This window comes from Myripristis murdjan, chromosome 18 (genome assembly GCF_902150065.1).
Source record: "Myripristis murdjan chromosome 18, fMyrMur1.1, whole genome shotgun sequence".
Classification (NCBI taxonomy): domain Eukaryota; kingdom Metazoa; phylum Chordata; class Actinopteri; order Holocentriformes; family Holocentridae; genus Myripristis; species Myripristis murdjan.
The window spans coordinates 19,954,250-19,978,181 of NC_043997.1; the positions used below are offsets into that span (position 1 = coordinate 19,954,250).

The 23,932-nt window shown below is 41.6% G+C and overlaps 3 protein-coding genes across 12 annotated transcripts in view; 2 read left to right on the top strand and 1 right to left on the bottom strand.

Moving 5' to 3' along the window:
- The first annotated feature begins 4,712 nt into the window (after nucleotides 1-4,712).
- On the top strand, nucleotides 4,713-8,837 carry badb (BCL2 associated agonist of cell death b). Its single transcript, XM_030075899.1, has 4 exons — nucleotides 4,713-4,873; nucleotides 5,509-5,658; nucleotides 6,634-6,845; nucleotides 7,292-8,837. Exons 2-4 carry the CDS (start codon nucleotides 5,517-5,519, stop codon nucleotides 7,427-7,429), a joined length of 492 nt encoding a protein of 163 aa, XP_029931759.1. The 5' UTR covers nucleotides 4,713-4,873; nucleotides 5,509-5,516; the 3' UTR covers nucleotides 7,430-8,837.
- A 915-nt stretch (nucleotides 8,838-9,752) lies between these two features.
- On the bottom strand, nucleotides 9,753-15,317 carry LOC115376359 (glyoxal reductase). Of its 2 annotated transcripts, none has more exons than XM_030075887.1 (6): nucleotides 15,182-15,317; nucleotides 13,866-14,178; nucleotides 13,481-13,626; nucleotides 12,683-12,822; nucleotides 11,749-11,907; nucleotides 9,753-11,505 (listed from the first exon to the last, which is right to left on the bottom strand). In XM_030075887.1, the coding sequence occupies exons 2-6, from the start codon at nucleotides 14,114-14,116 to the stop codon at nucleotides 11,326-11,328; spliced, it is 876 nt and encodes a 291-aa protein (XP_029931747.1). In that variant the 5' UTR covers nucleotides 14,117-14,178; nucleotides 15,182-15,317; the 3' UTR covers nucleotides 9,753-11,325. The 2 variants fall into 2 exon arrangements, with proteins under 2 accessions (XP_029931747.1, XP_029931749.1); XM_030075889.1 differs by lacking the exon at nucleotides 15,182-15,317 and adding an exon at nucleotides 14,766-14,878.
- Nucleotides 15,318-15,390: 73 nt separating this feature from the next.
- majin (membrane anchored junction protein) overlaps nucleotides 15,391-23,932 on the top strand; it is a 10,852-nt gene continuing 2,310 nt past the window's right edge. Inside the window, exons 1-9 of one of the 9 annotated variants that reach the window (XM_030075891.1) lie at nucleotides 15,391-15,525; nucleotides 16,016-16,138; nucleotides 17,474-17,519; nucleotides 17,724-17,799; nucleotides 18,487-18,597; nucleotides 18,742-18,770; nucleotides 18,927-19,060; nucleotides 22,106-22,157; nucleotides 23,149-23,363. In XM_030075891.1, coding sequence (XP_029931751.1) covers nucleotides 16,038-16,138; nucleotides 17,474-17,519; nucleotides 17,724-17,799; nucleotides 18,487-18,597; nucleotides 18,742-18,770; nucleotides 18,927-19,060; nucleotides 22,106-22,157; nucleotides 23,149-23,363 — 764 coding nt within the window. In that variant the 5' untranslated portion in view covers nucleotides 15,391-15,525; nucleotides 16,016-16,037. Of the gene's footprint in view, nucleotides 15,526-15,751; nucleotides 15,769-15,805; nucleotides 15,903-16,004; nucleotides 16,139-17,473; nucleotides 17,520-17,723; nucleotides 17,800-18,486; nucleotides 18,598-18,741; nucleotides 18,771-18,926; nucleotides 19,061-22,105; nucleotides 22,158-23,148; nucleotides 23,364-23,932 lie in introns of those variants that run through there. The other 8 variants (XM_030075890.1, XM_030075896.1, XM_030075895.1 and 5 more) reach the window with 8 other exon arrangements.

Here is a 23,932-nt window from a genome sequence, read left to right on the forward strand (position 1 = left end):
GGCTACTCATTAGACACGATAATAACAGGCATCCAGTTCAGATTTGGAGGACATATGTTACCGCTGAACACACACATACACACACAGTGGCTCCCCCGAACCACAAAAACACACCCATGTAGAGCCAAAACCACGGTGGATGATATTAGAGGAGAGAAAGAGGGCAGAGCGAGGGTGTGGGGCCTGGAAAATGACAGGATGAAGGGCTGGCATGTGTGTATATGTGTGTGTATATGTGTGTAATAAAGTCTTTCAACCTGGGACCTGCAGAGAGATTAGCCAATATGGTCTCAGTTTGGGACACAGACTCTTTAAAGTCCCCCTCCAGTCACAAATGTGTTCTTCTTCTGTTTTTGTCTCTAAAATATCTGACTCTGACTGTACTGACTTGTATCTGTGCAAACTTTGTCATTAGAGAGGCGTTTTCACAATCCTCTACTGAAGGTGGAGGTGTGTGTGCACGCCCCTAAAATCTGAGATTCAGACGTACCCCAGGTGAGCAAGATTTGGTACAACTCAAATCTGATAGTCAGTCCTGCAAACGATGGGGTGTCGCTTTGCAGTCACAGTGCTGGTGCTGGACTGCTGGTCATGTTTTGTTCTCAAAAACAAAAGACCAACAAGAAACGGCTGCTTCACATGAACACTATCACTGTAACTAAGAGATGGGCTGAAAAGAAAAACGTTTTTCTATGGTAAAATTATGAAATGTGGCTCAATTTTCTTGAGAACACCATCCTGTGGATGGTGTTCTGTAAACAGAGCTCTGCCACTCAAGTGTTTTATTTTCATAAAATCAACAAGACCAACTGGAAATGGCTGCTTGACATGAAGAATATTAGCGTAACCAAGAGATTCACTGGGAAAAAAAATCCATTGTTAAATTAACAAATATGGCACAATGCTCTTGACTGCTGCAGGACGGGACTTCCTCGTCCTGTGAACAGAGCTCTGGTTATGAAACGGGGTGCGAGTGCTGGGCGTGCACGGAGACTATTTGCATATTCATAGATCTGTGCATTCTTAATGTGGGCAAGGTTACATTTAAGCTGTTTTAAAGCATTGAGGGATGTTTCTTTTCATAGAAAAACTTCTAAATATGTAATATTTATGAGCAGATTATTTTCTAAGGGCTTAATAAATGACTATAGGGTGATTTTAAACTAGTCTGTGATTGTTGTCATGAATGCCTTGCAGAAACATCTACCTGAACGAGCTTTGTCTTAAAATATAACACTTATACTTTCATTTCATTGATTTTCAAAAAAGCATTGATTTTTCACTTGTTTTAAAGATTATGCAAAAGCGTTAGGGTTGATTGAAATATGGACCTTTTACATTCAACTGACACACTATGGAATAAGCACAACATTTGATGCAATCTTGCAATTTTGCATGGCGCACCTTTAATAAAAATCAGATTTCAAGACTCAGTGATTAAGTTGGATATTTTTGCAGTTTGGACCCACCCCATAGTTTAAGAAGCGCTGGGTTACTGCACAGGGCTGAGCAGAGTGCAGGAGGGTGGGGTGGATTGAATTAGTAGGCCACCATATGTCGTCTTTGTGATCATAGAGTAAGTTACTGGTGCGGTAAGGGAGCAGTCCGTGTATAATGAGCATGTACTGACAGTGATGATGAAAAGCCTGGATTTGAATGGGAGGGCTACGAGAGAGCTCGCTCAGCTGTTAGGCTAAGTTTGCTCATTCCCTGTTTCCTCTGTCTCTCTCACCTGCGCTTCTTCTGATTTCTCATATTCCTCTTTACTTCCTGGCAGCCCTCCAAGACTCTTTCATTTACTGTCTCCTTTCCAGCTCTGCTATCACCCTAATTCTCTCTGTCGCTCTCTCCCGGCACTACCAGTAATTCTCTCATCTCTCACTGTCTTTACTTTTAATCTTTCATCTGTTGCTTTTTCGGTTTCTTTGTCTGCATCGCTCCCTCCGCACGTCTGGCACCGTCTGCACATTGGATGCACTTCTCATCGTTTTTAGAACTAGCGAACCAAATCATCTTCTTCTCTCTTCACAGCCTCCTCCTTTCCTCTTCTTTTTTACGCTCCCCCACTTCAAATAAATCACAACCTCCTCTCCTTCTTCCTCGGCTCCTGTGTGGAGCAAACTGTGCTGAACTCAGGTCAGCAAAGAGGGGAAATATTTGAGAGGACAAGCAGAGAGACTGGTGGTGGCAGCAGCAGGCCAGTGTCTTGGCAATGTAAGGGAAGGAACATTTTGGGAGTAGTTTGGACATGCTGCTGTATTTTGCAAACACACACACACACACACACACACACACACACCACACACACACACAGAATGTGTGGTGGTTTGGAGACAGTGTGGGTGTGCGTATGCCTCCGACGATTCCCAAAATAGCCTCCAGATGAGGGGCTGGGAGGCAGGGCGAGGTTGGTACAAGGAGATATAAATGGATGTTAATTGTATGGCTCTCACAGATGACGCTTGAATACAGCAGAGTCATACAGACGCGTACACTCTTGTTCTGCGTCCGCATGTGGTGATTTGAGTTAATGTATCAGCACACATGCTTTCCCTCACTCTCTAAGACATATGCAGACACACACACACACGCATGTGCACAGATTAAAATGGATAGTAATTGTATGGTTCTCAAACGACACCCAAATCCCGCCAAAAAAGAGAACTCACATGTATTATTGCTATAATCCCTCCAAAAATAGAGTTCAAAGAGATGAGACTCAGCAGTCATTTTCTAGAGCTGCTCCACTGCCTGTGTTATAAGAAGCCGACTGTGTGGACTTACACACTGTTTGTTTGAGCTTATAAACCCAAATGAGTTTTATTTGGATGCACTACCAGCTTCTGAATTAGAGGAAATGTTCCCATATCCCGTCGCCCAGAATCCTGTCAGTTTCCACAAAGACAGTTTACCTCCCACGCATTGCCAAGTGTCAATTATTGACGGCACAGAATCGTCTAATTTTGTTTCTAATTTAAAAGGAGGGAGAGGAGCGAGGCAGGAAGAGAGGCAGCAGTAGATATAAATGGGAGATAATTACACGGCTGGATCTGCAAGGTTGATGTGAGGACTGGAGCACAGGAGACAAAAGTGCAGAGACAAACGGTGCACACAGACAAAGAGCGAGAGGCAGGAGATTTTTCTTTATTTTACTATTTCTCACCTTGTTCACACAATACACACGTTGCTCTGTATTCAGACAAACAGAGAGTGACTTTGTGAGATAAATTTGGCTGAAACTTGAGATGAACTGCACCGCAACCGCGCTTCTTCATATTTCAAAAAAATGCCGTAGAAACCTAATAACTGCAAAAGGTCGTCTTTTCAGGAAATGAGAAAAATGAGCTGGCTTTCCCATTGACGCTAATGCTGAAATGTGTTTTCCAGGGTTATCTTAGTCCTGACGTCACGAAAACATTTTACATGTGCACGGTGCAGTGGGAAACCTTGACGTGACTATTTTTTTTCCCCAATAACTCAGCTGATGTGACACATGAGAAGGCCTGGTGTGACCAAGAGGGGAATACAGCATGGCAGTTCTCAATGAAATCACAGCAGCACCGTTTACAGTCCTGTCTCCCCACCTGCTGCTCACAGACGGGATAACCACAAACAGCTCAGTGGGATTTTCTGCCCATTACCCACTAAGAAGCACAATCCCTCAATTTTTTAACACCTTGAAATATTCACAACAGGATTCTGAAAATAACTAAATTGAAAGGTTTTGTGACTGGATTAAAAGATTCACACCTAAAAATTTCTATTTATGACTTTTTCAGGCATATGTAATCCCTGAAATACAATATTAATGGTATATTAGGCTATATTAAGGAATGTCAAAAACGTCTTGACTGCCTCTTAAGTAAAGCAAAGACTGAGATTTCCCTGAAATCAATCATTTAGTCATGTGGAATAAGTTCAGTTTTGAAAGAACTTATTAAGAAAATATGAGGGGTTTTGTGTTTTGTAGTGCTGTCCCTGTGTGTCTCTTTTCTTTTTTTGTACCTTGTGGTTAGGTCACCACAGGAGGAAGCGCTCTACATGGGAAGGAAACACTCAGAGTAACACTATCTTGATTCATGCCCTACGCATTTTCCCCTCTTGCCAGTCACAGTGGAGGTCAACCACTGTGAGTTTACTGAGTGACTATTCTCAGCTCTGTTGTCAGGAACAGCCAGCATAATCTGTAAGTGCACCTTTGGCTACAAGCCTAGAGCCTCCACCCTCTCCTTATCAGGCCTGCCTCCCTGCAAGAGACAATCTCAGATCACTGTTGTGCAACATGGGCACTGCCTCCAACCCTCGCTTTTCTGCAGTTCACAAACCATTTGCACTCAGAAAAAGAGAAGGAGAGGACAAAGACGGAGACGTTCCCTTTCTTTTGATACTGTCCCATGTTTCTCCCCTGTAATTCAGTCCTCTCTATGAAAAAAATGACACATGACAGGTACAGCTGTACCTTTACACTGACTGTGTATAAGGGAGGAGAAAAGAAAAAGAACACAATAAAGTAAGCCAATAGAATAGAATGAAAGAAAGCATAAGGAAGTGCGGGAGGAGAGAAGAAAAGAGGAAGCAAGGGATGTACTCTGTGCACCACTCTCTAGAGAAGAGAAAACATCTTGCGCCTCTACACCACACACTACGGCGAGCCGGTGAGACAAACAAAGCCCCAGCCCAGTCCTAGCTCGCAACAGTGACGTCAGCGCGCAGCGGCGGTGAGGCGACGGCAGGCGATTGGGCGAGCGGAGCCAAACTGTATCGTACAGTAAAAGGACAAGACCCCAAAACAACAACCACCGCGGCCGCGAAAAGGCGCACGAAAGACGACTCAACACTTGCACTTTCCGGTTTTCCACCACAAATACTTCAGGTAAGGAGGCCTGTTAGCCCTCTGCGTTTGACACTGCCTCGTTAAATTCCCCAGGAAACAGCTTCCGAGCCTCTCGACGAAGTTTCTTTTGTCCTCCTCAGTCAACAACAACAAAACAAGCGCACCGAGGCCAGCACAAACAAGTCTTTTCGCCAGAGGAGGTGTTGGCTGCTATGACAAGTCAGATTGTGATATAATATGATACATAATGTCGGGGTGTGCATTGTCAAAACAAGTCGTTTATCTCGCCTGTTGTTGTACCGGAGATACCTTTGGACCGGCTAATAACAGATAGGACAAGCCCACTGGGTGTGATAGAGGCAGTGTCGAAGGCCGCTGGGTGTCATTTTTGATGCCCTATTTCATCAATAAGTATGTTGTTTAATAGTTTAAGAGCAGAAGATTATGCTGTCAGTCCATTGCAATATAACCTCGATGGTGAGAAGCGGATAAGAAACGCAGATTGATATTTCTGGCATCATGTAGGTACAGGGCTAAACTATCATCAATCAGATGTGTCCTAAATAACTTAATGTCTTTGATTTGTGTGTGTGCAATAGTATATTTTCCTCCTCATGTCCCTCATTCTCTCTCACACCTTTATACTCAAATTTAATATCTCCTTTTCTCTCCAGATGTTACGATGGCAAGCTTCACCATTTCAGACGGCGAATCAGATCCCTCAGAGGAGGTAGGGGAGTCAGAAACCGACAAATCACTCAATCATCAGGAGCAGAACCATCATCTTGGCCACGCCCTCACCACACCTGAGCTGAGAATGTCAGGTGAGTTTCCAAAAGATTGTGGGAAGGAAGATGCAGGGGAGGTTAAAGGCAAGAAAAGACTCAACAGCAGTTTGGATAGTGGCGCCAAATGAGTTGCTTATGCAGTGCTGGTTTTAGTCACATCAAAACATTGTTTATTGGTGTCTTCCCTCAAGTTGAAGGCCTGGGTTTGACCCCCAACTTAGGCAGCAGTTGCAGAAGTACGAGCTTGCACATACACAGCACGGTATTAACAAAGAACATTAAATCTGAAAGTGTAACGTCTTAAACTGTCTGCTGATCTGCGCTGCATACAGAACTTGTCTGTCCTTAGAATATGGGTTTACTAAAACTTAATTATCATCAGAGAAGACATTCATTCCGTTTCTGCTCAAATCATCAACAGCGAGAGCACTTCTGTGCTTAGTGATATTGCTGTATTATTGGGTGGATGCTCAAGTATTCTGCTTTGAAGTTGGTGCGTGTTGTCACGATGTGCTGAAATCAACCAGGGTAGTGATGCATGGATAAACCTTATCCCACTGACTGCTGGTTTTCATTACTATGTCAGCATGAACCTTTCATGCATTTTTTTTCTGCTCCAGTTTCAAACACACATCAAACCGGAACCCGGCACCCTCCCCCCAACCATTCTGTCTTTTTCTCCAGCTTTAACATCTCCACAGATCACACTTAACTCTACAGAAAATTTGAGTTTTGGTGTGCTTGTACAGTATCTGACTGATTTGTTTTGGTCCATTAAGATGAAACTGGATATAGTGAATCACTTTTGTTATTTACCATAAACTAATGAAGGGAGTAAAGAGGGCAAAAAATTTTTCCATTCCCCACCTAGACATCAGGTTTTTGGACACAACATAGTGCAATGTTCTTTATCAGTGTTGCTGTTTTTTGGCTTGTCCAGATCACACCATCAAAGTGAAATAAGCTCTGACATGTCACCGACCTGTCTCACCCGTTTGTCTCCAAATGCAGCAAGTGGCCGGGTCAGGCTGAACTCTGAATCCCACGTCTCCACTGTCTCCAAAGACGAGGAGCTCCTGGCCAGGGGGGAAGGAGAGGATGGTGACGGAGCTCCTTTCCGGGGTCGCTCCCAGTCGGCGCCCCCTGCCCTCTGGGCGGCCAAGAAATATGGCCGTCAGCTCCGAAGAATGAGTGACGAGTTTGACAGCTTGCTGGACAAAGGGGTGAGAATAAATGATAAGATGATAGAAGGGGATGACGGAAAGGGGATTGAAAGTCTTTTAAAAATAATGGCATCAAAGTATGTGTAGCTACATTATGTATGACTGAAACCTGAACTCATGAGATCTGAACATCTTTAACTCATGATTTCAGACAGGAAGCTCTGAAACCACAAAGAGCCCAAGTCCTTATGTCTCCACATGCACTGCAGATGACTGTAAACACAGCAGTGAAACTTTCGCTGATCTTGTCGCTGCACCGCCGCATGCTGATCAAAGAGCTTATTTGCCCACAATACTGGTCTATTTATTTATTAAAGGAAATATTAAAGGAAACTTGTGATGTTTCCTCCTACCCTTTTGGAATGCTTGATAGTTTCACAACAACAACAAATTAATTAACTAATTAATGTGTTGGTCATTCTGTGCTCTGCCGCTGTTCTGTGCAGGAGATGAAGAGGGTTAGGAGTGCTGGGACGGCCAAACAGATGCAGCACTCCAAAAGCTGGTGGAACTACCTCTTCAGTCACCAGGAGACAGAAGGAGAGACCAGCCACCATGAAAACCACAGTAACCGCACTGAGTAGGAAGTGGGCTAGGTGGGCAAAGAGGGTGTGAGCCTAGAAGAATGGAGAAAACGACAAGAACAAGCAGGGAGCTATGGGAAGAAACAATCCTGTCGAAGAACAATGTGAACCATGCTGGGTATGGAACGACTGAAGGGGTGAAGAGAGGGAACGAGAGAGATAGATCCAACCAGAGAGTCTTGGCTGAGAGGGACACAAATATCACCAGGGTCCACACTCGCTCCATTCCATCATCGGTGGGCTACATTTGATTATCTTATTTTGTATTTTGATCGGTTGTGATGTTAGCTGTCTTGACTGTTGTTTGGGAATTGTCCGTAAAATGGAAAAAGGCAAGAACTTTGTTTTGGTGTCGAGAGCATGAGGACAGTCTGTCAGCAATGCGCCCAATGAGCAAATGGGCAGCCGTGTAAATCAATGAGCGAGAGAGAAAAGTGTGAAAATTAGCTTCAGAAGAACCACTGTAACAGCACCAAATATAGCAAGACGGTGACACAGAAATAGAGGCAGAGAGGGGATTGACACAAAGCAAGGGAACAGAGAACAAAGATAAAGCTGAGTAAGGAGAAGTGGAAAAGGAGCGGGAGAGAAGATATTTAAAAAAAAAAAAACAAAAAACAAAAAACAGAAGTACAAAACATATGAGGGGACTCAAGAGACAACCACTCAGTTAAAAGATGCTTACCACTTTAGTTGTCTCTCCTGTCGACACTATGCAACACAGAGGGAGAGACGAACGCACTGAAATCTTAATACCTGACTATTTGAAGCCACTTTGAATGCTCCAAGAATATCCTTCCATCCTCATTTTCTAAAAGAAATTACTGAGTAATTCAGAGAGTTGATTTGTATTAAATCCACTGGAAAATTGCTCTGAGGCCTCATATAGATTGGAGCCTCTTGGATGATCATCTTCCCTGTTACAATGAAGTCATTTAATTTGGAACAAGAGAGAATTGGACTGTAAATGGATTATTAGGCATAAGTATAGTCACCTATGTTTGAAATTTTGCTAGTTCACAGTGTTTTGTTCACTGACTGTGACTAGTCCAAACACCTTGATCTGAGGAGAGCTTGGTTTGCATTCATCTGTAAAGTTAATGAAATGCTTGCGTGGTTCCAAACGTTACTGCTTACTACTCTCTGTATTTTTATGGCACAATCAGCAAATATTATTCTGAGGAAAACAAAGAGGGTTTTTTTAAAGCATTCAACTTCGGCCTCTATCTTAGTTTTTTTTTTTAGCTACCTACAAACCAGCATCACGTAAACATGACTGCACTCTGGTGATTAAAAAAAAAAAAAAACTCATCAATCGCTTTATATTTCAAATTTATCACAAATGAACAATCTTGTACAAGGACAATCTCTGAAATAATGTCTTTCATTAAGTACTGAACTTCAGGGTTAGATTTTATCTGTGGAAGGTGGAGAATTACATTAGACAAAAGCACAAACCAATGTGGATCTATCATTGTAAAGCCTCGGGTGCGCAACAAAAATAAGAAAGACTGTGGGCTTTTTATATGTAAATATTTTGTTCATATTTTTAATGAATAGTAGGGTTTCTTGGGAAGCGGGGTCAAAGTGAAATGGATTAAACAGAATCCTATATTTTACAAGTTCAGACAACCTAGCAATAGGCAGTGTACAATCCACGGCTCCTGGGATAAATGTTCTGTGCTTATTTAAAAGAAGCGGGTGGGGTGAATCAACTGCTGAAAAGGAGCCAACACATCAGCCTTTGGGCCCATTTACTCAGTACCCAATGCATATAGAAGATAGATGTGCAGTGTCTAGACAGGACATCAATCAAGCACATTTAAACACAGGTGTAAAAACAATCTGGAAGGACTGGAAGCTGATGTTTCCAATTTACTTTCCACAGCCGAAATCAGTTTTCAGACCTATTGAGGGTATTTATAAATGTGTGTAAATGTGGCTCTTTTATCTGCATTGGGATGTGATCGCATGGTGTGAATGGGATCTTCATGTATCAAGCCTTAGGACTAGGAGTGCTGATCGGTTTCGGTTTGCTTCGTCAAAGCTCTAATGAAATTCGTCAGAAAAGTTTCTGATTTGCGTTGTGGGTGCCGGCTGCGGCCATGATCAGAAATGTCAGATCAGCACTTTTTGTCGGCTAGGTAAATACATTTAGGCTATTGTGACTATTGTTTATTAATATGTGATTATTGAAGATGACGATGATAGGCGTGTTCTACTTGTGTCTTATTCTCTTCCTCTCAACTTGTATGGTTGAGTTGTAAAGTGCTCTGGTGCGCAGGCAAATGGGCTGCGTTCATATTGTCTTTAAACTTTTTTCCAGCTTTTCTCATAGCTTTTCCTCAAGCCAATTTATTCACATTTACCAAGCAAAGGACAAGTTATGAGGAAAGAATTTTAGACATTCTGAATGGCAATCAGTCAAATCTACCTTTTTGTGATAGCATATGCATCATTATCTGACTTTGTGTAAGACACAAATGAATTGATTGAAATATATGGTAACCCTTTAAATTCCATCCAACATTGTAATGCCTCCAGCACATTTAATACAGTTAACTCTTTCTCTCACAACTCAGTTTTATATGAAAGAATTGATCCCAACGTTTTCTAATGACATCAGATAACTCATGAAAGTTAACAGGGAAACATAATGGGTACAAGGCAACCCAGTTTTTAAGAATGATGTAATTGTATTTCATGTCTACAATATGTCACTCCTTGTAGACAGACTTTGGCACAAATAGTAAAATCGGTTAACAGAGAATACGTGTTTGACATTGAGCTAAGAGAGAGATAAACAGGCGCTTTTGTCTCGATAATACAGTTTAGTTGGAATTTAAAGGGTTAACTGGTGAACTGCCTTGATGAACATATGAACATGCTGTAACTTGTGATGTGAAACTGCACAGCCAGCCTTGTCTATGTACCTGTTTTCCCAATCACCGCCTTAAACCTGACGGCTCACTGTCACAGATTATACTCAAGAAATAGCACAACATGGAAGTGGGTTTGCTGTCACAACTGTGAGGAAAATCTTAAAAGGGCTTACACCGATTCATCAGTTGGGCCAACTATAATTTTAAGCAGATATAACGATTTGAACAACCTAATATGGCTCTATTCAAAGTCCTGTCTCCATTAATGGTGTTTTTCAACGTTAAACATTTGTGACAGTTAACACAACCTGCCTGGGCACCTGTAGTTTTGCAACCATCCTCGGTATTACTTGAATCTAAAGATGTGTGTGGAGAAACTCAAACTTTGAATATTTCCTCTTTTTTTTGGAGTCCTTTTCATTTTTTTTATGACTTTTGTAAATGTATTTTCTCTACTGCTGTGACACTGCTGGTATATGCTGTACTAAACAATAAAGAATTTTATGAGTGGTTTTAATACGAGTGTATTGTGTTGTTATTTTATTACACCAGTACAGAGGATGCTTTGAAATCTTGTCAGAGTTTATGGTTAGTTCATGTAATTCATAAGCAACTGCAATGAACAAACTACAACATTAAGTCAAAACTATACTTTAACAATATGAGGTAAGTGAGGAAATAGTTTGAAAATGGAAGCATTATTAAAATTATTGGAAGAAATACAACAGGCCATGAGGCAACAAACCCATATGTGTTGCTTCAAATTGCTCCCAGCATTACCACAAAAAACAAGGCATCATGTCGCTTAAACACACACTGCATTTACCTCAACACTTGAAACATTAACTCAGTGCTTTCATTATGTGAAACCTGCCGGGACCCTGGAGAAGCTTAATGGTGTCAGCTGGTTTCCCATCGCTGCATTACTGCCAAAATAGAGAGATGGTGTCGCTAAAAAGACACGACAGAGGACAGCGTGCTTGGCAAGCTGCTAGGAGCAGCGGCGTGTGAGGATCAGGCCACCTCTGAGGGATCCCAGCAGTAGTGCTGTCGACAGTCCAGAGCTGACAGTGTGTCCATGACGCTGTCACTCAGCCTGAAGTCAAACAGCCGGCCGTTCTCCTCCACTCTGTCTGGCTGGGATGACTTAGGCAGCACCGGGACGCCCTGCTGCACCGCCCACCGCAACAGCACCTGAAGGGGAAAAAAATCAGGTCAGCTGGTCATTTTTTCCATGTGTTAGTCTGTGTGTGTGCATGTGTGTGTGTTACTACAAACAAGAGGTGAGCCTATAACTATCAGTGAGGTTGGCCATTAGTGCCTCAAAGCAATTTGTCACCTCATCATCAAGACTCTTACTGTGGCATGGTCTGAGTGCTGTTAATACTAGTGTAGGAGTGTGTGTGTGTGTGTGTGAGTGTGTGTACATGTGTTTACCTGTGCAGGTGTGCGTCCACAGTAATTTGCCTCCCTCATGACCACGGGATCTGTGAGCAGTATTCCTTTCCCCAACGAGGAGTAGGCTTGGAAACACACACCGTGCTCCTTACACACATTCCTCAACTCTGCCTGGCACAGCCGTGGGTGGAACTCAGACTAGACAAAGACACACACACACACACCCACACACACTGTGCACACTGTAGGTATGAAGACAAAAACAGTTCTCCTTTCTCCTCTGCACTAGCTCTTTGAAAGTCTGACAAGCATAGCTTGTTGTTTTGTTCATTGTCTTTATCTATCCATCAATCGGCCAGTTTTGGCTTACTTCACTAAATGTACATTGATTACATAACAACAGAAATATCTTCAAATGTATTCATTTCTATACACCATGTTTTGTTTTTGTGACAAAATATTGGACTTTTGATTCAGAATATATGTAATGTGAAGCATTATATAACATATTCTCTTATTTTTCTCAGAAGTTTTTGCTGATGAACTCTTCAAATATTAGTGATGAAAATGAAAAATGGGCATCAAAATGGTTGAACAGCTGATTTTCAGTCTTGAAGCAAATGTATTTCCTGAATCAACTGAGTTCAAGTGATAAATATTTATTAGAGCACAGCTAAAGGTCCTTGAGGTAGTGCAGGAAATGTGGATGAACAAAATCCCCAACCACAGGCAACAGAGTGACACAGAGTAAAAATTCTGTGTACATGTTTTCTAGCAGTAAGATGTTCCTGTGTGCCTCTGGCCAAAACTGCTGTGTGTCACTGCTTTCAGACCCCAATTCCAGCCTATTCAGACATGTTTATCTAAAACTGAATCGTCATTTCCACCGCTTCCCCTGTGCATATATACTAAACAAGTGGCCACTCTATCTATCTACTTTCCCTTCCTCTTTTCATCATTTGATGAGTTTTACCTGCAGCACTGCAGGACGGACCTTGCAGCTCTGGATCAGCTCTCTCATATGCGCTGGTGTGTAGTTTGACACTCCTATGGCCTTGAGTTTCCCCTGTGCATGCAGCTCCTCCAAAGCAGTCCAACTCTGAGCTCTGTTGACTGCAATTAAACATTACTCATCAAACGTCTCTTCATCAGGTCTTGGTACAACTATATTATGGAGGAGGAATGTCAGCTGGGATGCAGTATAAGGATTCTGAGCAAGATATAAAGAGCAGTGATATTCGGCTGTAAGCATTTACCATGCAGGGTGAAAGCCTTGTGATAATTTGTTATCATTTCAATAGATGTGTGTATAGTAAATAGTGAATGAAGTTTACTTATTCATTCAACTCGTAGAGCACCTATCTGTAAATGACTATGGATACACCAGCTCAAAACCACAACAGTTAAAATTTTATAAGAAATTAATTAATTGATAACACAAGGAATATCTAAGTATTTTTGCACATTTATACCATCTACTATCCTGTACCACCATATAAGATTCACCAAATTCCTTAAAGTATTTCAATGACATTTTTTGGTGGGCCAGATAAACACACATTGTAAAACATTTGTCAAACCCTAAGGAAACTGACAACACTAACAGATTCAGATCCTATTCTTTCACTTGTGAATTACAGTTCATGATAGTGGCTGTGTTGCTGGCACTACTGTGGGATCCTTTCCAGTACGAATTCAGTTCAGTTGACTTATGGATGCAAAGCAGCACAGATGAAAATACTCCACTGGCTTGATTTTTTAAACTCCTGACCTGGGTTGTGTTTGTCAGTCACTGCCAGTCCCTGTGTGCCGGGCCAGTGGATCAGGTAGAGGTCGATGTAACCCAGGTCCAGCTGAGACAGGCTGTGCAAGGCTCCCTCAGTGGCCCTCACACCCTGATCCTTGGGACCCAGTTTACTGAAGAGACGGAGAGAGGCAGAGACTTTCATGCTACAAGCAACAACACAGTCCAGGAGAAAGAGGACATTTAAATTTTGACCACTCTACACCAAAACAATGGATAATAATTATGTGATTAAAATGACCTTTTAAACGTGCATTTGGGCATAAAACAAAAGCTTGTGTGACAAACCAAACCAAAGCAACAGAAATAGAGGATCTGTGATCTTGAGTAAGTCATATTTGACAAAACCAACCTGGTTATGAAAACATCCTCCCTGCTCAGTCTGTATTTGGGCAGCAGTTTCTTCAAGGCTTGGCCCAAGTCGGCTTCATTGCGGTAGACAGCAGCCGTGTCAAAGGCCCGGTAACCAGCAGCCAGCGCCGCGTCCACAGCACAGCAGACATCCTCAGCTCCTGTCAGCCGATAGGTCCCCAGACCCAGGAGGGGCATCTGAGCCCCCGTGTTCAGGAGGACAGACGGGGTGGAGGAAGTGGAAGAGGCCATCTGCACGGGTCCAAATGGCACCTCTTTGTAATCGTTCCTTATTTGTGTATTATACCCTCTACCTGTGGTTGAGCGAGAGAGGAAGAGAGAGAAATTTGGAAACTATTTTTATCTACGATATAGAAGCAGTACAGCCACTGGCAGTGATTTCAAATATCTGAAATATCACATACAGGTCTATAATCTACTTTGACTTTATGTTTTTGGCACATGAACTCTGAGACATCATTCGGTCCCAGTTATCAGTACTGATAGATGCTCACTTATTGTGTTATCCTCCTAATAGTCTGAAATCATGCTGCTAAAATCTACAAACATGTTTTTTTGAAGAAATACTGCCTGTTGTCAGTAATTCAGCAATGCCTTTTATCTTTGTGCAGAGCCCACAAATAATGGTGAATATGGATTTGAAGGTCAGCTGACTCCAAACACTGACATAAAGTCGTGTTGAGTCATGTTTGCATGCTGGCAAATGTTAGCACATAGAAATATTCAAATAGACCTAATGCTGATTTCAGTGTAGTTTAGTATATCTCTTATCTTTGGTTACACTGCTCTCTTGTTTTAGTCAGGGATATAGAGGCGAACTACAGTCACTTGTTAACTTAATTTAGCTTTCCAGGGAAATCGAGGGAAGACAATAACTCACTGTCCTACTAGTAACATTTGAGCACACTAGCTATTTGTCTGTCTTTCTCCTGAGAAAGTAACCTATCACATCCATCTACACCAGGGGTGTCAAACTCGTGCCATGGAGGGCCGAGAGGCTGCAGGTTTTCATTCCAACCAAAAACTCCACCAGGTGATTTCACTGATCACCCCACCTCCAAGCAGAGAGAAGGGACTAATCAGTGAAATGATCTACACCTTCCTGACTGGAGCTGTTAGCTTACGAAAAGTTGCTAGTTCTTTTCAGAGTTACACAACTTAGTCGTGCGAACAAACTCAGTGCGCCGCTCATTAACACGACAGAAACTCGCGTCTAAACGAAGCGCGACAGCCAAAATGTCACGAATGACACAAAGACTCCAAAAAAATGTCAGGAAATATTTGGCCATTGCTTACTTTATTCTGTGGCGATAGACTGCAATGTTTACCGCTCGCGTAACCTCACACACGTGCGTCAGGCGGTCAGATGACTGCAGTCATGTGACCGTTGGGGCGCGCTGTCCCGTCCGCCGTCACCATAGTGACACATACCCCGGCACCGCTGATTGGAAGAGGGATTAACCAATAAGAGCAAGCGAGATGCCTCAAGGGCGGGATTTGTCTCCAACCAGCCAATCACGAAGTGGAACCCGGGAAAGCGTTTGATTGACAGCCGGTGTTTTAACTGTTTATTTCTTGGAGAGGCTAGCTTGTTGAACGTTTTGGTAAATTCGTGTTCCCCGTTTTCTGCCAACTTTACGGTAAGATGTGTGTGTGTGTGTGTGTGTGTGTGTGTGTGTGTGTGTGTGTGTGTGTGTGTGTGTGTGTGTGTGTGTGTGTGTGTGTGTGTGTGCTAATTTAGCTGCTATGTTAGTTAGAGGAGGCTCATTAATACAATAACATTGTGGCAGTTTTTTAATGACAATATTACCAGAAAGGGGAAGCGAGGATAAGAGGATAGGCTGTAACTGAAGGCTTTTTATTTTTAGCTTTTTAGTCTAACTGTAAGTCTGACATTATTGAAAACAAACATAACAATATTTTCAGTACAGTCATTAATTCATCTGCTTGTATGCCTCTCACACAGTGTTTCTAAAACTGTATTTCAGTTTAAAATATAATGAACACTCTCAGTCAGGTATTGAACAGTTTGTTTTTTACAGTTCAGATTTGTTCCATACTGAACGATTTGGTTTTTCACCCCTAATGTGTACAATAAATCAAATTATTTTCCATTCAGATCATTTACAGTCTAAACCACTTGAGCTGTGCTATGTCTCTGCAAGCCTTCTCCTTCCCTCTCCCTGAGACCAGACTCTTCAAAGCGGGGAGTTTAGTCTACAAGTTCAAGATCAGAGGAGGCAGCAGCTACAGGCAAGACAGAAACTAGTGGGGTCTTCCTTCCCTGCGTTTTCCCTCTTTCCTTCTTTCCTTCTTTCCTTCTTCAGCCTCACCTGTATCTAAGTGAATCATTTCTTTATGTCATTCTTTGCATTCTCTCTACTGTAATTCCTTCTGCTTTTCATTTCTTGAAAATTCCTCCTTGAAAACACAGCAAAACCTCCTAAAGGCTTCAAATCAGTAATTCATAGGTATGGCTAGGGGAAAAAATAAAAAGAATTGATCGTGGTTCAAGATTGTGTTCTACAAAGAGCTACAGAACTTTCTACAATCTCAAAGTCAGTGGGCGAGGCGGCCTGGTTCTAGGCAAGAGAGAGGCATTGCTCTTTCTTTTCACTTCTTTGGTCCTTCCTCCTTTTGTCACATCTTCCCTCCTTGTTTTGTCTCACTTTTGACACATCATGACATGTAACAGGAAAGACAATAGCAAGTCACACGTTCTGATGTGGGTTGCCTAAGTTTGTGTTGACACAATAACCTTTCACACAAAAAAACCTGAAGGATCAAGGCCCCCTCGAGATGTGTCAGTCTTTATTTTAGATGATAACCTTTTGGAATAATGTTTTTAAACTCATACTGGAGTGCCTTGGAGCTGTTTTCACCTCCTGACAAAAACAAGACCCCCCCCCCCCCCCCTTTTTTTTTTATCTCAGATAAACACATTTCTACTGGAGGTGAAGCGGCATTCCTGATTGCTATCTGTTCTCACATCTTGACATGTGAATTGTGCAGTAAAACTTTACTTTGTCACTGCACCGTGTTGCTGAAGACTTTCAATAGTAGACACAAAGCTTAATGAGCTCTACTTTACAATATTTGAAAAAGAGTTGAGAAAAACGGTCTGCTTTTTGGTAACATGGCGGGACCGACACAGGATTGATACATGGAACTAGATTACAATTTATACCAGCGGTTCTCAACTTGGGGTCCAGGGACCCCCAGGTGTCCTTGAGTGGTTTCCAGGGGGTCCTCAGAAAAATGGGGAATATTTTCATTTCACTATTACTTCACTGAGTAGATGTTAGCCCTATGAGAGAATGTATAAGAATGACTATTCAGTTCATATGTTTCATACTCTTAATACTGTTAATCTGCCAAACAACTGTACAGACAGTTCTGGAATAATTAATCTTATGAGATGGGGATCCCTGATGTGGATCCACAGCCTGATGTGTATCAATTTGGGGGTCCTTGACACCAAAAGGGTTCAGAACCACTGGTCTTCATCACTGGATGTGAATGTCTCTCCTAGATGTGAACGTGTTGTGAACGTCTTATGATGTATTGGTAAATCATATTTTTCACCAGTGGAGTTGAGGAGATGGGAGAGAACTGCATCAACCAGGAGCTGGAGGTAAAGATGGGAACTCCTCACATTCAGTCAATCAGTCAGTCATTCATTAACACATTTACTTTTGACCTGTTCACTTCAACATCGTATTCATATTCCATCATTCACGCAGTGTCTTGCCATTCATGCATACTGTACATGCTGTTGTTTCTTCATTCGTTTGTCTTACATCCTCTAATTCTCTCTGTCTCTCTGTCTTTTTTTCAGGATATCATCAGAACAGTTATTGCCAATCTGGACAGTCTCCAGCCCTTTTCTAGTGCCCATTTCAATGTCTTCCCCTGTATCTTTCCACAACACTGGCACTAATTTCATATAATCCTCAATCCATCCATCTATCCTATCTACCATCCAATCATTTGTCTGTCTTTCTGTCTATTCTCATTTCAGTCAAACCTACCAGTGCCAGTTACTTAAACGTTTCCTCTATATCTTTCCACTGCATTGCCATGTTTGCGGTCGTGATGCATGGGCAGCATTTTGAGGACATGCAGATTCACCATTTTGCCAACAATTATGACAAACCGTGTTGTGACATCAAACATGTGTCTCATAGTAAATAAGTACATCAGTCATCCATATTAACATATCCCACAGTAATCTTGGACCGTACGAAAGGCAATGTGTCACACGCTGTCCATGTGTCATCAATTCATCACACATTCTTTAGAGCCATTTTAATGCATTTCTGCATTTTAGATGATGTGCAGTGGAAAGAATGGGAATATAAGAGATAGCGTGAGGACATGGGTCCAAGTCAAATCCATAATAATGAGCTTAAATTTACAGTGTTATTTGAACTCACCACAGTATATTCTAACACTTTAGTGGGAGTTTAATCAACAATACATGTCTGCAATGTTTTTAAAACCCACCATAGCATTAAAAATTCAATCTAGCATAGCAATATGTTCATGAACGAGCATTTTTTACCAGAAAGTTGACGTATTTTGTTAACCAAAGTGACCAGATAAGAAGCAGTGGAAGGAAGGGTCCAACCTGATATTTAAACATGATACGGAGAAGTTGGCAGCCTACCCGCACACAGTCACCCTCTACTTGGAGAGTAACACTCAGACTGGTGAGCAGAAACACATCAGCCAAACACACACAGCTTGGACACTATCTATGATGGTACACACACTCACACAGAGGCTGTTGGCAGTCATGCTGTACCTGGAAGGCATTCATTACTGCACTGATTTTGCTTTTCATCATCTTTCAGGAAAGAAAACAGATGAGAACTTGACACCAGTGAGTTGCTGTCTTATTTGTATTCATGTAAAACTTTGCACAGTGAGAATACAGACCGTCTTGACATTAATATAGTATGCCTGGTATTAGAGAAAGAAAAACTAGTGATTGTTTATGCGATGGCCAGTAACAAATGTCTCTCTGTGTTTTTTCTAGAACAAAAACAGATCTCCATGCTTTCCCTCTAATTACGAGCCGCTGCCAAAGCGCAGTAGGAGTGATTCACCACTAGAGGAAGCCATAATAAAAGAATTAATTATGGATGCTGAGATTGAAGCCCACAGAACCGAGTGAGTCTCGCACTACAGCTGAATAAATCTGTAGCCTGTAAGAATATTTACTGTGTCTTTGTCCCATTTCAAATAATTATGGAGAGGGTGCTCATGTAGAGGTGAGGAAAAATTATTATTGTAATGCAGCTTTTGACCCTGTCTGCTAACCAGATTTCCTCTCGTGGGACAGTAAACACTTGACTTACAAAAATCAGATGAATAAACTGAATGAACTTAAAGTTAAATATTAATAAGTCAGCTTGTGATTACTGCAGGATGGACGAACAGCACTTTATATTTAGCTTCCGTTTCTAGTGCAGCCCCGCTAGGTTTTAAGCAGCATTTCTCAGCAAGCAGTAATTATCACCGTGGACTTTTCTGTGAGTTTGCTAGTGTGCTATAAAAATGTGTGACAACTGCTGTGTGCAAAGTTGACAGCAAAAAAGACCAAAACACCACAGTACGTTTGCTTCTAATAATCAATTAAAAGGTGCACTATGCAAAAAGTGTCAGTTGAAGTGTGGACCATTGAGATTCAACATAAAACATGGAATAAATTTGATGGTTCTTTCTTTACGGTTTATCATCATCAGGCTGAATCACAGATAGATTATATGCTTGTTCTACAGTGTTCCTACACTTTCCAAAAGTATGAAAAAGTATCAAATATGATTTTGGTAATTTCCAGGTCTGAATAAGTGTGAAAAAAGAAGAGTCACATGGGAAAAACATTTGAATTTCCAAACTTTATTGTGCTTACAGTTTTTCTAAAATGTGATTCAGAAATTGCGGCACCATCCCGTCCAAGGCCCCAAGATGAGAGAATGCAATGGCTTTGCCATCCAAATGATAAAAAATGGTTGACAAATGACTCTAAACCAGAGAAAAGAGCATGATGCAAACTGTGTATGAAATCATTCGACATCTCTAATATGGCACGGCAGGCACCATTAGTCAAATGGAAGGGAAAAAATATGGTGATCATGTGAAAGCACCGTCAGCACCGGGTGTCCCATTATATTTTGGCCAATTCAACACGAGACCAATGAGTGATGAAGACACCAGCACATGTTGGAGTATTTACATGCATGATAAACACGCAGCTGCTGAGTAGCCTGAGATTTTAAAAATAGCCTGTAAAAATAAATAAATAAATAAATAAATAACACAAATGTCTGTAAATAGAGGCTTGGAAACATCAGGAATTCTGAATTGGAAAATATGTAGAAACTCTGATTCCATGTTTTTGTCAGTTGAATCTAAACAGTCCTCACTTGAGTTGACCCTCAGTTTTGCAGAGTGTATTTTATACATTTGTGTCCTGTAGTTTTTCTCTGACATTATTTAATGTTTGGGGGCGGCAGTATTTTACTTTGAGATGACTGAATAATTGTAAGCCTTTGAACTCCTCTGTACTTATAACTTTTAGATGCAATGGGAAAGGTCTTGAATGACCTCATCATGGATGGGGTTACACATTTACTCAAAGTAAAACAGTGACCTATGAAAAGAAAAACAGTATTTCAAAACTTAAGTTTAGAGTTATTGTCAAAATTGCTCATCTCAGTGTTGTTGAATGTTGCCATCGTTGCCTCTCCAGTATGCACCGTGTGCATTGTGCTGTACAGTGATGTGGATTAATGTCCCACTGAGGATGATGGGAACAATGGAAAAGGAAGATGTTTTGTTAAAACTAGCATCATTTTCCACACATGCCTAGTCACCACACATGTGGGCACGCTCCTGAAGTGTATAAATGAAAATAATTGCGGTTGTTCATAAAACACAGACATCCGTTCACACAACCCCCCCACCCCCCCCCCCTCGCTCTCTCTCCATCTATCTCTTGCTCTCTCGCATACACTCACTCACACACGCACTGGAGTGATTCTTCCAGTTATGAAACAGACAAGGGGTGAACGGGCGCCACCTCAATCACTGTGACAGTCAGATCAGTGGGGCGAAAATTATGATTTAAATGCACACACACTCATAAACCCAAAAAAAACAAGCTCTTGTCCTCTCCTGATCTCTGAGTCAGCATTTAGCTTATATAAACACAATCGGCTCACTTTTTTGAACCTGAGGGACACACACACACACATGCTGTATAAACATCCTGGAGCATCATTACGAGTTTAGAGGGAAATGAATTTATACACAGCGGCACCACACACAAGTACAACTTGTTCAAAACCAAGTATAGCACGCATAGAGGTATGTTCCTCGAAAACGTGAGGCGTGCACACACACGCACACACATTATGAGCAGTAACTGATGTCCTTTCTATTCTCAGCGATGTTCCCCACTTACTGCTGCACCGGTGGCTCTGTGTGAGTGTGTGTGTGTGTGTGTGTGTGTCTGCCTGTCTGTCTACGTGATGCCCTGGAGTGACAGACTGTGTGTTTTTGTGTTAAACCTGCTGGAAAGAAGGGAACAAAAAATAACCAGTGTCAAAAAATAGATTATGCACTTTCCTTCTTCTTCTTCTTCTCTCTCTCTCTCTCTCTCTCTCTTGTCTCTGTATCATCCATACCTTAGCTTACAATACATCCCTGGCTTCATACCTCAAATAAGCGCCACTTTATTCACAAACAAATGCAGAGAAAAATACTGTTGTGTTGTAGAGAAACATGCAGTTACAGGAGGCATCCATCCTTTAATACTGAGTTTACAGTAACACACAATAAACATGTAACCGCAATAGATACCTACTGCAGAGGCCAAGATCAAACACCTTCCTAAATGTCAATTTAGAAGGGAGTAAAGGAACTATAAGAGGCTGCAAACTACATTGGGTGTCTTTATTGTTACACTACTGTATATTGCGGCAGTGCGAAACACAGAAGCAATGATCCCTTATCACCAAAATAGTCATTTAATGCAAGAAAAACAAAAGAATCTTGCTGTTTATCTCGTTAAATTTAGTAGCAATGTCTTGCCCAAATCTGACTTGTGCTGGAAGAGTTTCCAAAATTTTTTTATGTCACAGTAATTCAATATATGTTTTAAGAAAAGGAATATCTCCTTTGATGTATCACTAAATGTTTCCTCGCTTTCAGCAGGATGTATGTGGACAGTTCACATCTAGAGGATGCAGGACGTGATGGCCAGGTAATGCACTCCCCATTCATTCACTCATGAAGGCATTTCTCAGGAACTGATTAACTGGTTTGTCACATCGAATGAAGCAGTCTGACATTGCTTCACACTGTTGTTAAGTCATTCATTAATTTATCCAACCATTCATCCTCCAATCTCTCTCTCATCTCCATCTCACTACCCCCCTTTTGTTCCTTTTCCATCTTGCTCTCCACTACACTTAAAACACACACACACACACACACTCGCAGTCGCTGTCTTTATTGCCGCCCCAGGCTAACATTAGCGCAGACAGGTAGGATAACGAGTGTGATTAAGATTAATAATAGAATTACATCAGATTGAGAGTGTGTGTGTGTGTGTGTGTGTGTGTGTCCACGTATGTGTGTATGTGTATGTTTCCGGTGATATGCTTAGATTTGATTAGCAACAGAGGTCACACACTGATTCCCGCGCTCCCTCCTCCTCTCCTCCATGTTTTCTCCCCACATTTCATCCTCTTTGCTACTTGTCCATTTTTTCTCCTTTTCTGTTTTGTTTCAAATGAAAGAGCCGGGACTTGAACTAAAGATGTCTTAGAAACAGGGTGCCCATGCAAGTCAAATTAAATTAAAGTTTGAACAACAAATTTGATCTTTAAAGACTCCAGTGATTGCCAAAAATGTCTGGAAAGGGAACAGATGAATACTTTCACTATACACATATAGATTATTTGGTTGATGATGTACTATCTTTTGATATATTTGCTGCTATGAGGAACAATCAGATCTGGAAAGAAAATAGTTTTCAGCAACTTTTGTTTACTTTGCATATATACACATTCAGTTCTCTCTCTCTCAGAGCTAGAAATATGTGCCAATTTTTTTTTCATTGCATTTCATACTTTTCCTTTTACCCTGTTATCTGGTCAAGATACTATTAAACCCAAATGCATGTATACTCATGAATAGAACCAGCAAAGAGCCTACATATTCTTTTGATGAATTCATTTCACTCTTTTCAGTCTCTCCATCTTTTACCGCAGAAAGGGACTGAGTTAGTTGAATCCCAGTGGGAAGCTGGCATCAACAGCCAGCTCACCACAGCTCTGGGCGAAGTTCACACTGGAACGGCAGAGGACGGTGAAGAGGAAGAGGAAGATGAAGACGAGGAGGAAGTGAATGTAGACCCCAGCCCCCAGCCACCTGTGAGGCGAGGTGTGATGAAACTACTGGCCAGGTTGGTGCGAGCAGTGTGAATTTGTTCTGGGCAGCGGGGTGGTTTAGTCAGCTAACGTGCTACAGAAAAGCAAAACCTAACAAGCCAAGATGCTAAATATTCACTCTGCAGACCACCAACATCCATGTTACTAACAAACAGCCAGGGCAACAGTGCTACTAGAAATCCACATCAGATAACGTGGAACAAACAACAGCTAACCATCAGTCAACATCAAGCGCAGCATTCAAAACCATGGAGCTGATGTAGCTGTCTTATGTGAATGTTAGAAAATGTTTGTTTGTCTTCACACCAACATGAGAAGCACAATGTGGTTGGTTCTGTTGTGGCCCTTTTACATGTGAGATTAAATGTGCCTAGATGATTGGATTGTGAACATAGTGTAAAAATACGCAAAATCTAGGTGTAAAAGGGCATTCAGGCTGCAGTAAGTGATTTCTAACCACTAGGGGGTGTAAACAAGCAGATTGAGTCCTGCTTTCAGGTGCACAAAAAAAAAAGTTTAAGATGAAAAAGTATGTTTTGGGATGGGAGTTAGGGATGCATTTCACTCTAAAGGTTCCTGTCAG